The sequence below is a fragment of the Chaetura pelagica genome, unplaced genomic scaffold, assembly GCF_000747805.2.
Source record: "Chaetura pelagica isolate M959 unplaced genomic scaffold, ChaPel_1.0 scaffold453, whole genome shotgun sequence".
Taxonomy (NCBI): Eukaryota; Metazoa; Chordata; class Aves; order Apodiformes; family Apodidae; genus Chaetura; species Chaetura pelagica.
In genome coordinates, this window is record NW_009952879.1 from 2,300,043 (window position 1) to 2,313,656 (window position 13,614).

The 13,614-nt window shown below is 44.5% G+C and overlaps 1 protein-coding gene across 1 annotated transcript in view; it reads left to right on the forward strand.

The window, feature by feature from the left end:
* The window catches only part of ADAMTS17 (ADAM metallopeptidase with thrombospondin type 1 motif, 17), a 169,856-nt gene extending 169,357 nt beyond the window's left edge, over positions 1-499 (forward strand). Inside the window, exon 22 of the mRNA XM_009995309.1 lies at positions 24-499. Coding sequence (XP_009993611.1) covers positions 24-175 — 152 coding nt within the window. The 3' untranslated portion in view covers positions 176-499. The remainder of the gene's footprint in view (positions 1-23) is intronic.
* The last annotated feature ends 13,115 nt before the right edge of the window (positions 500-13,614 follow it).

Sequence of the window (13,614 nt, forward strand, 5' to 3'; positions counted from 1 at the left end):
CTCCTTTCTTTTCTTGTCCAAAGCTGCTCTCACCTACAAGTGCACAGGCGACCAGTGGACAGTGTACTGCAGGGTGATCCGGGAGAAGAATCTGTGCCAAGACATGCGGTGGTATCAGCGCTGTTGCCAGACATGCAGAGACTTTTATGCAAACAAGATGCAGCAGAAGAGTTAATGAACCTGTGCTACTTCTTAGAGTATTACAGCTATTTGTATGTAAATCACGGACTAGTAGGTCTGAGTACTGGAACTTCATGAGTTGCTACAACGTGGTGGATTGTATACCTAATAAGACTTGAAACTAATTCTACAGACTGGATACCGAAGTAATTCACTCATCCACCTTAAAAAAAAAACAAACCAACACAAAAAAACCCCAACAAACAAAGATTCATCTCAAGGAGCCAATCATTTTATCATATTTTGACATCCTTACACTTTTCATTAGTGCTTTTTACTTTAATATATTAAATCACCAGCCACTGGATGGCTTGCTACCATTAAAGAAAAGGACAAGAGTTGCAAAGTGATTACATTGACTAAGGTTATGGGTACCTCTGTGGAGTAAGGCCTCTGGCACAATGATTCAGCAAAGGTAGAGACATTACTTTTAATCTTTTAATCTTGGCTTTCATCTGATGTTTTCAATTTCCAACAGTTATCCCACCATGGAGTGGACTTGGAGGGATACACGTAAATGAAAGGCTTAATTTAAAGAGAGGATTTGCTCTATAAGCTTGTGAAAACTGATAGCAGAGGATGGACATCTCTGAAATTCCTGCAGAAAACTCAGTACAATTACATCCAACATTCCAAGTCATAGTTTTTAGAGCAACTAATCAAGACTGCTCTTATTTCTAATTTTAAAAAACAATCCTCTCTCTCTTTTCCCCAGAATAATAGAGTTTCTTTTATAAAGCCTAACTTTTCTCTGAGCTTAGTGAAATAGAGGCATATTAACAGCAGTAGGTAGTTATTGTTAAGCAAGAACCATTTATATGAGATGGGAGAAGCCAGAAATCATTTCATCCAGCACAGCTTACTGAGGGATTGCTTGGCCTAATCTCCTTCCAGTTTTTAGAAGTCAATCAGATAAGGGGACGAAACCGGATAAGGTTGGTCCAAAAACAGGATTTGGAACAATTCTTGTGTAAAGGATGGAGTGAAGAGCAGAACAGGTGTTTCCTGTCTCTTTTGGCTTTTGTATACATCTGAGGTTAATGTAGCCTTTTGAATCAACAGTAGTCGGGGATACAAGACATTCGAAGTGTAACCTTGAGCTTGTTGAAGCCGTGAGGCTGAGACTTCCATCACCTTCAGGAAGGGTCAGGATTTTACTCACTGTATTGTAATGCTTCCTGTCTTACTTTTGTGGTGCTATCAGGTTTGGTGCTATCAGATTGGTGCTATCAGAGCACTTAGCAAGTGCTGCACATATGATACTCTCTTCCACGTCTCTGCACTTTAAACTCCTCTCTGAGCTGTGAGACTTGAAACAGGAGCTCTACCCAGGGCAGAGTTTGTCCCCTTTGTTAGTCACACAGATCAGTGTCTCCCTGTCATATCTTGCTCCAACATGTATCATTTCCCTTGCCAGGGTTGAAGGCCAGTTGTGCAGTGGTTAAGTTACAGCCCACTCTTCATGGTAGGAGCAGAGCTGTTTGAAAGAACTGCAGCTTTGTACTCGCACTAGAACTGTGTGTTACTGTTTTTTCTTTGGAGATGAGGGCAGAACTCAGCCCAGCTACTCCTACCCCCAGCCCCTGGGCCAGGCTGAGTTGCAGCTCATGCCTGTCCTCAAGCTGATTTTGTTGCTGTCATCTGTTTTTTACAATGCAAAGAGAGGTAAAGACTCTTAGTACCTAACATATCTTTAGAGCAACTTTTTTCTTCATTATTACAATGTTTTCAATATTCAGAACCTCACTGGAATAACTCATCAGCATTTTGTGAAGGTTCAAGTTTTTAAAGCACAGGGAGCTAATGTTCACCAACAGACTAATACTGTGAGGGCTTCACATTCCCATCTGTGCTTATTAGTGCAAACGAGTGTGTGTGTGTGTGTGCGTGCACCAGGGCTGGCCTGTGTGCACAAAGGCATGTTTGTGCACATGTTCCTCTCAAGTGCCTGTCTCAAGCAGAACTGCTTTCCAATGCCCCAGATGATTTTCTCTACCAGGGAAATGATTCTAACTTGTTTTTTGTTACTGGATGTTCTTTTGGCATTTTATAGTCAGGATCATCCCTCCTTGTTCTGTTATTCTCACCCTGTAGCCCAAAGACAGAGGTTGTGTAACTACTTAGCAAGTAATCAAAGGAAAATGCTGCTGGCAGAGGTGAGAGGGGAAATTTGGGCAATACCACAGTGATGTTCAGTTAGGCAAATTAGCAGGTAGATGAACTGCTAGTGAGAAAATTTCAAGAGACCAGACAGAGCCCAGAGGATTTATACTGGTCATTTACAGTGGTAGTTTTCCCCCTTGCCTGCTGCCACACCCTGCAGTAACACAGCCCAGCCTGGCCAACAGGGCTGGGACTGTCCTTGCTGCCTCCCTGCCACCAGGGCCACCTCGCAGCAATTTGGTTGGGGTGGGTCCCCTTGCACCCTTCACTTGGTTTAGAGTTTGCTGTTTTTTCTTTTCATGGGCAACATGTGCCCATGAAGTGGCCTGGCCCAATGAAACCCCACCCACTTGCTGGTAATTTTTGGCATTGCTAACAATCAGTTGGGGCTGTTGAAGGGATTTGCCATTGGATTTCTCTGTTATCTTAGATGAATAGCATGTGCATTTATATTCAGTGGGAATCAAAGGTTCATTTAAATAGCAGGGGTCATTTTTCCTTCTGGTGCTGATCTGTCACCTTCCCTAGACAAAAGGTGGGCTCCTAAAATGGTGCACTGGAGAGAATAGGATTTTCATTCTTATGTTTTTCCCTGATAATTCACTACTGGCCGCTGTCCAGAACAGGGTACCAGACTAGTTAGACCTTGTGGCCTGTCCCAGGATGCTGGGTCCTGGACTTCAAAGGCCGTTTGGGACCAAGTTCTGGGTCCTACCTAAGGAATCAAAAATCTACAAGGAATTCTTTTGAATGTCTGAGCACTGAAAAAGCCAACTCACTTGCTCTCAGCCCACAGATTAGTGTGCATCAATCTTAATTTTTAATAATCAGAAACCAACAGTAATTAAAAACTGATGGCACAACACAGCTTCGTTTTATTACATTCTCTTACATCATACAGTGACAACCTTCCCACTTTATAATAGCCATAAAAAATTTATAATAATAAAAAAGTTGAATTCTGTTCAATACTCCTGCACTTCTGTTTTGTATCATTTTATAGGAGCTTTACTATGAATTTGCAGCAATTTGCAGCCCTCAGTTACTACATCCTGGTGAAAAGAAAGCTGTTTGTTTCAGCGTATCTATGACAATACTTGTTTTAGGTTTCGTAAGATTGACACTCTTTTGATTACAGTGGTGGTATTTCCATATTGCAAACAATACTCTGTACTGTTACTAAAGTACTGTACATTTCCAGTTGCACAGTTGTGTTATTGAGTGTAGATTTTCACTATCTCATGTATGGTGCTATTTTTTGTTGGTGGAAAAGAATCTTAGCAGTCGATTATTGCTTGATATTTTATTATAATACAGGGATATATTCTCCATGGCAATAATATCATTTAAGTTTTCATTACAGAGTGAAATGTATATATTTTTCCATTAGCTAATTTGCATATGTACTGTATCCATGGTAATTTTCTTTTTGGTGCTGGTTATAAATAGAAAAGATAAAAACAGTCGAACAGAATGAAACCAGTTGTAAACAAAAACAAAACAGACAAAAAAAGAAGAGAGGATCATTCCATTTTGAAAAAAATTGACTATGTTGAATAATAAATTTATTTTTTCCGTAACAACTTTAATAAGGTTTCTGAACTAGAAAAGAAATACAAAGCAAACCAAAGAGCTAGCATGAAAACGAAGAGAAAGGAGTGAAGCTGTAGGTAGTACATTATGCATCTGTCTGAAACTGGACTGAGCCTGGGGTTTGGTGAAGTCTAGGTCAGCTGTTTGGTAGCTGTGGTAGGTGTAAAAGGCCATTTGTCAGTAAAATACTGGCATCTCTGAGTTCCCAGTGTGCTAACAAATCAAGGACTGATGGGTCTCGTCCCGGTCGGGTTGCAAAATAAAGCACAGGGAACGTTAATACCTGATTGATGCCTTGCGAGGTCTGTGGTCACTGACACAACAGTAGAAAATGCCTGTCTGGAAAAAGTGAGCCAGGCTCCGTTTGGGGTATTGCTGTGTTTGTCTGAGCAGGCTGTGGGGAAGCCAAATTAATGAGGGGGGAGGGACATTTTGCAAGTGCTTTTGGGGAAGGTTGCTCTTGGGAAAGGTTGCTTTCAATGTATGTTGGAGCTGAGGTGAAGTGGCAGTTTGCTCTGTGTTTAATGGTAGCTGCTCCACAGGTGCAACCTGATCATAAAGACTGCTGAGCATGTGGAAATTTATATTGGAGCAAATCTATCCCATCCATTGGAAAGGTATCTACATAACCTAGCTGCACACTTCCCTGGTGTGAAATAAACAGAATAATTACTTCAGTGCCAAGTGTTTTGGATGTCTTTGTTGCAGGCAGTAGCCAGAATCTTAATACTATTCAACTCCCCCCTCGGCATGGTGAAGATGTTTTTTGCAGACAGCTGCACCCAGCTATGCCTCTAAGATCCTCTCCCATCCTGTCCTACAAAGGTGCCATCATCTGTGTCCCATTCCAGCTCAAATCTTGTTAAAAGGACACTTCTTGGAGATGGAAGCAGCACCTTCCTAAGCCAGCCTTAAAAACAAACCAAGATATGATTGATGGGAGAGTCCTTCTCCCAGAATGATTTTCAGAAATGGGGCTTATATTAAAAATAGAGCTTATTTACTGATCTCACATTGCCTTCTTGGCAGTGGCACAACAGTGATAGGCTCCTGAGTTTTCAGAGGTAGCCTTAGGAGATGCCAGCCCAGCTCCCATCATACATATGACTATTAACAGCAGCAAAATGGTAGAAACTCCATCCAAGTGTTGCTATGTATTAACACATCATCGTGTTTGTGTGTTGCCTAGAGTCAACATGTGATTGCAATTGTTGACTTGTTTAAACAATAGAACATAACTATAAGCCTTTGGAGGCCAAAAGGCTTTACATTGAGCTGGGATATGGCAGTGGCTGGGAGGGGTGTAAGAAATGCAGTCATGCATCTGGCTTGATATTGTCCTGGTAGGTGCCAATATCTCTTCTATAAATCCAGCAAGCTTGTATACTTAATTTGCCTATTTTGCACGTAGCAGTTTGCCATTTTTCTCTTATTCCTAAACCCCATGTTCTAAGCAAGAAACCAGATTATTCAAAGCCATTATTCTGCCCCATTATTTCAATTGTCTTTTTGTTTAAAACACCACAGCCAGAATCATGAAAGGCAGGTGTGGTCAGATGGCTCTGGCTGCTCTGGCATAAAACTACCAGGAGGAAAGTATAATCTCTCTTGAGCCTCTTGGAGCTCAGTTCTGCCTCGATCAGCTCTGCCTGCTTCCTTCACTCTCTTGCAAGTCCTGGTGTACACAGCAACCTTGGCTGTCCCTTGGTCCCTGGAAGGACCTTGCTTTCCCTGGCAGGAAATTTCTCCCCAAAAAGCTCAGTGTGGATCAACTTACCCTGCCATCAGCCCCATGCATCACCCAGAATGCTACTGTTGGAGGAACTTGCTCTGTTGGTAGAATGAAAACCACATGTTCCTTTGTGCTTCCTCCAACACCACATGGGCCATTGGAAAGGTGTGTTTTCTTCTTATTGAAGAGTGTCGCCACAAACACCCGTGTTCTGTGGAGCTCCCAGGCAGAGAAGAACTGTGCCAGATACACTCATGTTCTATGCACTCACACTTCTGACAGTGCAAGAAGAGAAATCCTGGTGACCTAATTACTGGCAAGTTACTTGTCTCACTTGTTGTCCTGCTGGTGTATGAATATAGTGTACGACATGAATATCGACCTGCTCCTGAACGGCATTTTGTCTTGAGTGCTTCGACCTATGCTGAACATGTTTGATAACACTTCTCCATACCACTTGCACTTCAGCATCATCCTGTTTATCTTGTTGTGGAGGCAGATCAGTAGGAAAACTTCCTCACGTGCTGCTAATGCACCAAGACCAATTGTCTTTTCAGTGTTAATTTCCTTTGTCATTTTATCATGTCTCTAGCTTCTCTTCACACTCTTTAGAAACAGGCCAGTCTGCCTGGAGACTTTCCAACACTGAAGCATCTTCAGTTTGGATGGGAAGAACTGTGTGTTTATAAATGGAGAGTTGAAACAAGAGAGGATACAAGCAGAGAGGGACCACAAACTCCTCTTAGCAGTAACTACCCAGAAGGTAATCAGAGAGTCTCCAAACCTGATCTCCATGTGTCTTGCATCGCATTGTCTCCTTTCATGCCACTTTCATGTGACAGGCCCCACAAAGAATGCCTGGAGGCTGCACTCCAACATTTATTATTTTGTCAGAGCTGCCGTGTCTGCCAAATGGTGGCCAGACACTCAGACAGACTTTCCCAATTAGCAGAGTCCTGCAGCTGATGTCTGGGGCTTGCATGTGTGTTCCCTGTGTGCTACCACAGCCGGGACACATGCGAGTGCCTGGGGTCGGTACCTGCCTCAGCTGCAGGGCTTGAGAGAAGCAGATGGGCTTTCTTGAAAGTTGTGGTTTCCCTCAGCTCCTCGTTTGGCTCTGAAAGGCTCCTGTTTGGGTGTTCATCCTTTCATCCCCCTGTGGCCTGGGTGGAGCTGGAGCCTCTAGTGTGACCTGTCTGGGTCACATCACAAACCTTGGCATCCTCCTCAACCTCTGGAGAAGCAACTCCGAGCGCTTGCTGTGGTGGAGCCCGCAGGACACCAACGTGTGGGGCCAGCTCCTGGTACAACTCAGTCTCCAGGTGAGTCTTTGCATCCTCAGTGTCTCCAGCCTCTCCTGAGCCTTTTAGCAGTCTCAGAGATGCTTAGCTTGTCCTTCTTCCTCTATTTCCCACGGACATGCTTGACACCCTTACCCTCCCAGCATGATCATTGTCTATTTCCCTTCATCCTCTGCTTGCAGTTGCTTTGTCCCTCACCAACTTGCTCTGCACCCACCAGAAACTTGGTCACTTTTGCAGTCTATACAAAACACCTTCCCTCATCTGTTCAGGTGCATTTAATCTCCTCCTTCAGTGCTCTGAAGAAAAATATTTTTCTAATTATACTCCTGTAGCAGCCTTAGGACTCCCTTCACTGTTGCTTTCTGGATGTTTTTTGTTCTGAGATCTTTTATCATAATTCAATTTTTTTGGTGTTCTTTGTTTTTTCTTAGAAGCTACAACCAGACATGTGGATGCTGAAAGCCTGTGGCTGAATAAATGGTTCATCTTAAGAGCTTGAAGACTTCAGGTGGTCCTGGGGAAAAGGCAGATTCCCAAAGGAGCTACCTGGAGTCGTTGACAGCAGCAGTCTGAAAAGGCATGGAGATGAGCATAGCCTGCTTCTGAATCAAGTGAGTGAGCCTATACTGTGGTTACTGCCCTGGCAGGGGAGGGAAAGGGATATTCCCTGCTGGTTTTATATCCTCAGACACATTTTTTGTTACTGGAAGTAGCAAAGGGTAAAATTCACATCACTTCAGAGATGCCCCTTACAGAAACTGGGCTGCAAGATCCAGCCCCAGGCCTGGATACTGCTCCAAACGTGGACTGGTGGGGAGGGAAGCGCTGGTGTGTTCAGTAGGAGAGTGCTGGTAGCATGCCAGGCTGTGTGGGTGGCTCTGCTGCCCCAAAAAGCATCAGCTGTTGAAAGATCACTGACAGTTTTCTGCAAGGTCACTGCACGCAGCAACACCAGTCAGTGTGCAGCCATCCTGGAGACAGGCAGGGAAGCTACTCAGACTGTCCATGAATTGGTAAAAAAGGGGGTATCCTTTAACAGGAGCTTTAGGTTGCACAAGGATCAGTGCAACCACGGCCTGGCCAGCAAAACCAGACAAGCCATTCTTGGTTTGTGTTGTTTGGTTTTTTTCATTTTCTTGGAAAAGACATCATTTGAACATTTTGCAGCTTCCATTTACTTTCCCAGCTCTGTATTTTTCCCCTTGATTTTCTCTTCAACTGCAAAAAGGCCCAACCAGACTGCAGCTTGCTTTGGCACTGAACTTTCCTCCTGAGATGATCACACAAGAAGTCTTTTTATCACTTTGGTGGCTCTGAGCCAGAGCTGCTTGTGGTGGAAGTCACCGGGACTGTAACCTCGGGCTGTGTGGGACGAGAGTCAAGCTGGGGCTGTCAGCAAGGCGAGTTGCAGCAGTCAGAGCCCCTGCCAGGACACGTCAGTGCTGCTGAGCGTGCTTCCCCCAGAGCTGCTCTCGTTAAGGAAAAGGTATGAAATCCACATCTAGGTCGCATTAGTCCTTTAAAAAAAATTAAGTGTTGTTTAAAATATAAATCCTGTCCAGAATCGTGGTTTAATTCCTTAGGAAATCGCTATAAATCCAACCTTCCCTGCTCCCCGCAGCCTAATAACAACGTGTCACATCTTGGTTTTCTCACAGAGCTGATTCACCTTCTGTGCCACTTTTGCTGTGCTGGCTTCAGCACAGTCACCTCCACTTTATGGCCAGGTTTGTGTCAAGGATGGATGGCCCTGCTGAGCCACCAGCCTTCTCATCAGCAGGCCCCCAGAGCTGCCAGCTGCTCTTGCTCGTGGCTTCTTTCCCCATCATTTCACAACACCAGCCAACAATACCTTGAGGAGGGCACTGTAACACTGAACCCAAGACATGTTCTCAGTCACATTTCCAAGAGGATAAGGAATTTTTATTTTTTTTCCTTAACCATGTTTTGCTGAAGAAACAATTTTAAAGGGCAGAAAAGAAAAAACCACACTGTTGTGTGTAAGCAAGATGAAAAGCAGCTTTCTGTGGGTTCCCAGGTATTTATGTGCCATTCTCTCTGCAGTGTGACTAGCAACAACATTGCCTGTGGCTGCCTGACTCTGAAGGACGGATGGTTTTGCAACAGCTGTGTGCACAGTACCTTCCTCTGCAAGCAGAGCCTTTTTCCTGGCTGTCCCCATGGCTCAGTTTATTTGTATGCAAGAGCCTTCTCATCAGCAGGCCCCCAGAGCTGCCAGCTGCTCTTGCTCGTGGCTTCTTTCCCCATCATTTCACAACACCAGCCAACAATACCTTGAGGAGGGCACTGTAACACTGAACCCAAGACATGTTCTCAGTCACATTTCCAAGAGGATAAGGAATTTTTATTTTTTTTCCTTAACCATGTTTTGCTGAAGAAACAATTTTAAAGGGCAGAAAAGAAAAAACCACACTGTTGTGTGTAAGCAAGATGAAAAGCAGCTTTCTGTGGGTTCCCAGGTATTTATGTGCCATTCTCTCTGCAGTGTGACTAGCAACAACATTGCCTGTGGCTGCCTGACTCTGAAGGACGGATGGTTTTGCAACAGCTGTGTGCACAGTACCTTCCTCTGCAAGCAGAGCCTTTTTCCTGGCTGTCCCCATGGCTCAGTTTATTTGTATGCAAGGCAACCGTGAGGTTATTGAGGCTTTGCATCAGCTGTACAAACTCACAGCAGAATCAGCTCTGTGTGTGTGTCCCTTTCTGAGCATTATAACTCTATAGGCTCTTGGGCAGCTCCTTTGAGACATCTGGTCTTTCTTATGTATCTCTCTAGTGGAATTGCTGCCTATGCTTCCATGACAATCTATGGAGTATCTATGGCCATATGTATAAGAAAGAAAAATCATCTTTGCTTTTTTGTTTTCCAGCGTCCCCATAGAATGGTTCTAAAAGCAGAAGTATCTTTCACTATGGAAAAAAAATTGAGAAAAGCATCATATTTGTCAAAATTTTCTTAGATGTTTTTCACGCTATTGCTAAGACCTGCCAGGCTCCTCCCCTTTCCTCCCCTGCCTTACCCCAAATACTTCCATTTTTGGCTAAAAAATCTGAAGTTTGGGATTTTTTTGACCAACGGTGTCAGCCAAAACCCAAGCTCTTTTCTCTACTTTTTCCAGTTTAATTTTTAAGCGATCTTCTGGCAAAACAGAAATATTGTTTTGATGGAAAATCTTCAACCAGCTCTGCTCATCAGTTCCTGCCAGCAGTCATACAGGCAAAGCAGTGCACCTTCCAAGAGAGGAGACTGTCCGAAGGGCCCATCATCAGGCAGGCAATGACTAATGCTTCTCTCCCCAGCTCGGTGCCCCAGCCAGCATTGTGCTCTTTTGCAGCCCTTAATGAGAGCCATCTTTCTAGAGATGCTTCCAGCCTTAATCTCTCTTGGCAAATCAGCTCAGTAATTCAGGTACGTTGCCAGGTTGAAGGAAGACGTGGGTGGCACAGAAGGATCTCCTCTGACCAAAGGGCTGCAGGACTCAGAGGAGCCATGTTGTGCATCTCTTATCTGTGTTGACTAATATTTGGACCCCTCCAGGCAAGTGCTAGTTGGCAGGGAAGCGTGGGGAGATGGGGCTAGTCCAGCTCACTTTCCAAGCAAGCTTCAGTGTGCTGTTGTTTAACCAAGATGTTTAGATACGCCAGCAGCTGAGCCATGCACAGCCACCAGCAGTCTCCATGTAACCCATAGGACCTCCAGGGACAAGGTCCTAAAGTGGCTGAATGGCTAAAGTGGCACCAGTCACATCACTGCTGTGTGTCTGTTACCCACCTGTCCATAAGAAAGGGGCTTTTCACACTGAATCTGGAGCATAAATTCAAGGGGAGCCCAGCTCCTCCTGTGTCCTGGGTTTCTGTGATGAACTGGGAGACAAAGAAGGAAGATGTTCCTGCAGAGAGGGGGCAGAAGCCAAATTTCAGTGTTTCACCTCTGCAGTCAAAGGAGCAAACTTCCCTTTGGCTACATGGGCAGTGTCCTGAGGGCACAGCCATCTCTCAGCAGTCCCTACCATTTGTGAAGAGCTTAGTGATCTTTCAGTGAAAGGCCTTTTAGATGTGCAAAAGTTTATAGCCCTTCTCTGACCACTGCTGATTTTAGAGGGTTAAGTTAGAAACAGGAAATACAGTGACTAAAGGAAAGCCATTAATATTAAATTCTACCCTTTGCCAGATTGTCTTGTGTTATCTTTGCTCTTTCATGAAATATTTTCCAGTTTTCCTTGCAGGGCATTCTTTACAGGGGTAGCAACTGAGGAGCTGTAACTTGGCACATCTCCACCTGCTTTTCTGTAGCAGCACACATTTGTGCTCTGGGATTTGAAGAATTTCCTTTGCCTTTAGAATTGATATGCAAACAGTCAGCTGTACAGACATCAATCTGTCCAGTGGACGTGCTGCATGACCTAAGAAATAATACAGGTGGTCAGCACCATGCTGGTGACTCCTGAATTTCTGAAGCAAACAGATTCATTTTACTATGTCTAGAAGACAGGAGGTCCTGTATACACCCTCCAATAATGTAATCTGCTGTGCTTGACTGATCACAAAACACCCACCAGGATTTCCCTAACAACATTCCTGATTTTTGCCAAGGAAAGCAAAGATTTGCAGGGAATGAGAGCTGTGACCTTGCCACCTCACAAATAGCTTGGAGATCTCAAGATGCTCATCTCAGCAGAGAGATGCTGGTGCCAGAGCAAACGTAGAGCACTGTGTGGTCAGCACACAGCACTTCCAGCATCCCCTTCCTTACCTTCTCCAACAGGCATCAACTCTGTTGTGACAAAAGCAGAAACAGGCTAACTTAGTCTTCTCCTGTCTGTTTGCTGTAAGTCTTACTGTGTATAGATGCTGTTTTGTGAGCAGGTGTGGAATAAGAGGTGTTAAGACTGGGAGAGATGAGTGTTGCTGGCTGCATAACCCAGCTCATGTCCCACTGCTGATGCCATCACAGCCAGAAGCTGTGCTTGAGCTGCTGTGCACCCTGGGGGCTGTTAAAGCCTAAGGGTAAAATTTCAGAGAGAAGGAAACGTGGCTTCAGAGAGCCCTGTAACCCTAAGCAAGTTCTCCACTGAGGCAATCACTATTTCTGTTAAAAGAAGTCTTTCATTTCCCATTGATAATTCTCAGGTTGCAAGGAAAGCCATTTTGCTGCTCCTGAAGGCTCTAGCTGCAGACATAGCCTTGGAAGGGAAGCTTGCTCTCATGGCTGTGGCAAAGGAATGGGAAGCACGAGATCTGGCATCAAGTCCTGCTCCCATTGAAGCCAGTGGGATGTTTGCCTTTGGCTTCAGGGGAAGCCAAGATTTCAATCTGCAGCCAGATTTGCTGGTGTGTTGAACTGTGCTGAGAGTAGGACCAGAAAGGGCTCTTGGTTTCCTGATAAAGCTGGTACTGCCTCAGCTCCTCTGCTGCAGGTTGCTGGTTTCTCACCTCACATTGCCCCCTGCTTGCTTTCATGTTTTCAAATCTTATTCTTAGGCCAGAATCTATTTGAGGAAGAGACTGGCTGTATGGTTTTTGCCTGTTGTATTGTCCCATGACTGGAGCTCCCAGACATCCCTACCAGCAAAATCATCCCCTCCACTGTGGATTATGGACAGTGCAAGAGAGTATCATAAAGCAATAGCACAGGTCTGGTATAAGTGGCTTAAATGAAGTAAAACATACAGGATTTTCTCCAGGTAAATAACTATGCATTTTCCTTCAGGCAGCAGCTTGAATTAGCTCTAGAATTAACTCAGAGTTGTTCAAGAGAGCCTGAAGAGATTGTAGAAGTGGTCCAGAGATGGGTTTCCCTGCTTCACACCAACATGAGCTGCTGGGAATCTTGATTTTATAAGCACCCATCTTCTCTTGTCTCCTCTCTTTCAAGGTCAGGTGGAAGCCAAATTATGTTAGTGACGGGCCATGTACAGGTACTGGTGAGTTGACAGTAAACCTTTCCCAAATTATTATTGTTCCTGCTGCTAATAAGCCAACTCAAAGGTTTTCATGCTGCTGTAGTGACATAAAGTAGTGTGTTATATAGTGCTTCTTGATGGTACACACCCTTGTGCCAGCTCTTGCAGCCTGTACAGCACCCATGTTTGGGCAGGATTAGTGCCTTCCTCTGAAAAGCAGATGAAGGGAGAGATTTCAGAGTGGGTTGAGGTTATTGTGTCACACCAAGCAGCCCCAGTTTGGCCCGTTGTTTTTTGTTTGAATGGACACATGGTGGAGCCCAGGAAAAAAAACATTGCAAGTAATTCTTTATTTCTGTTTCTCCCTGATAAGGACCTCTCTTTCTATTCATCGTGTGGGTCTGGTCTCTACTGCCCCTTTCTGGGAACATCAGTAAACGCATCACATCTGTTAAAGAAGGCATGAAGGTTTATCTCCTGGAACAAGAGGCTGCCCCAGCTTCCCTCACCTCTCCAGATGCCACACGTTTGACAGCATCCTCTCCTCCTGGCTAGCCATAGCTTGTGTCCTCTGGCCATCTGGGACTTGGTGCCATTCCTTTGACATTTCCACAAAGAGTAGCTGGTAGGAGTGGTTTTCTGGTAAGTTGAAACCATTGTATTATATACTTTCCCCACAACTAAGGGGTTTGCAAATGTAGATGCTTAAAGTCAAGAT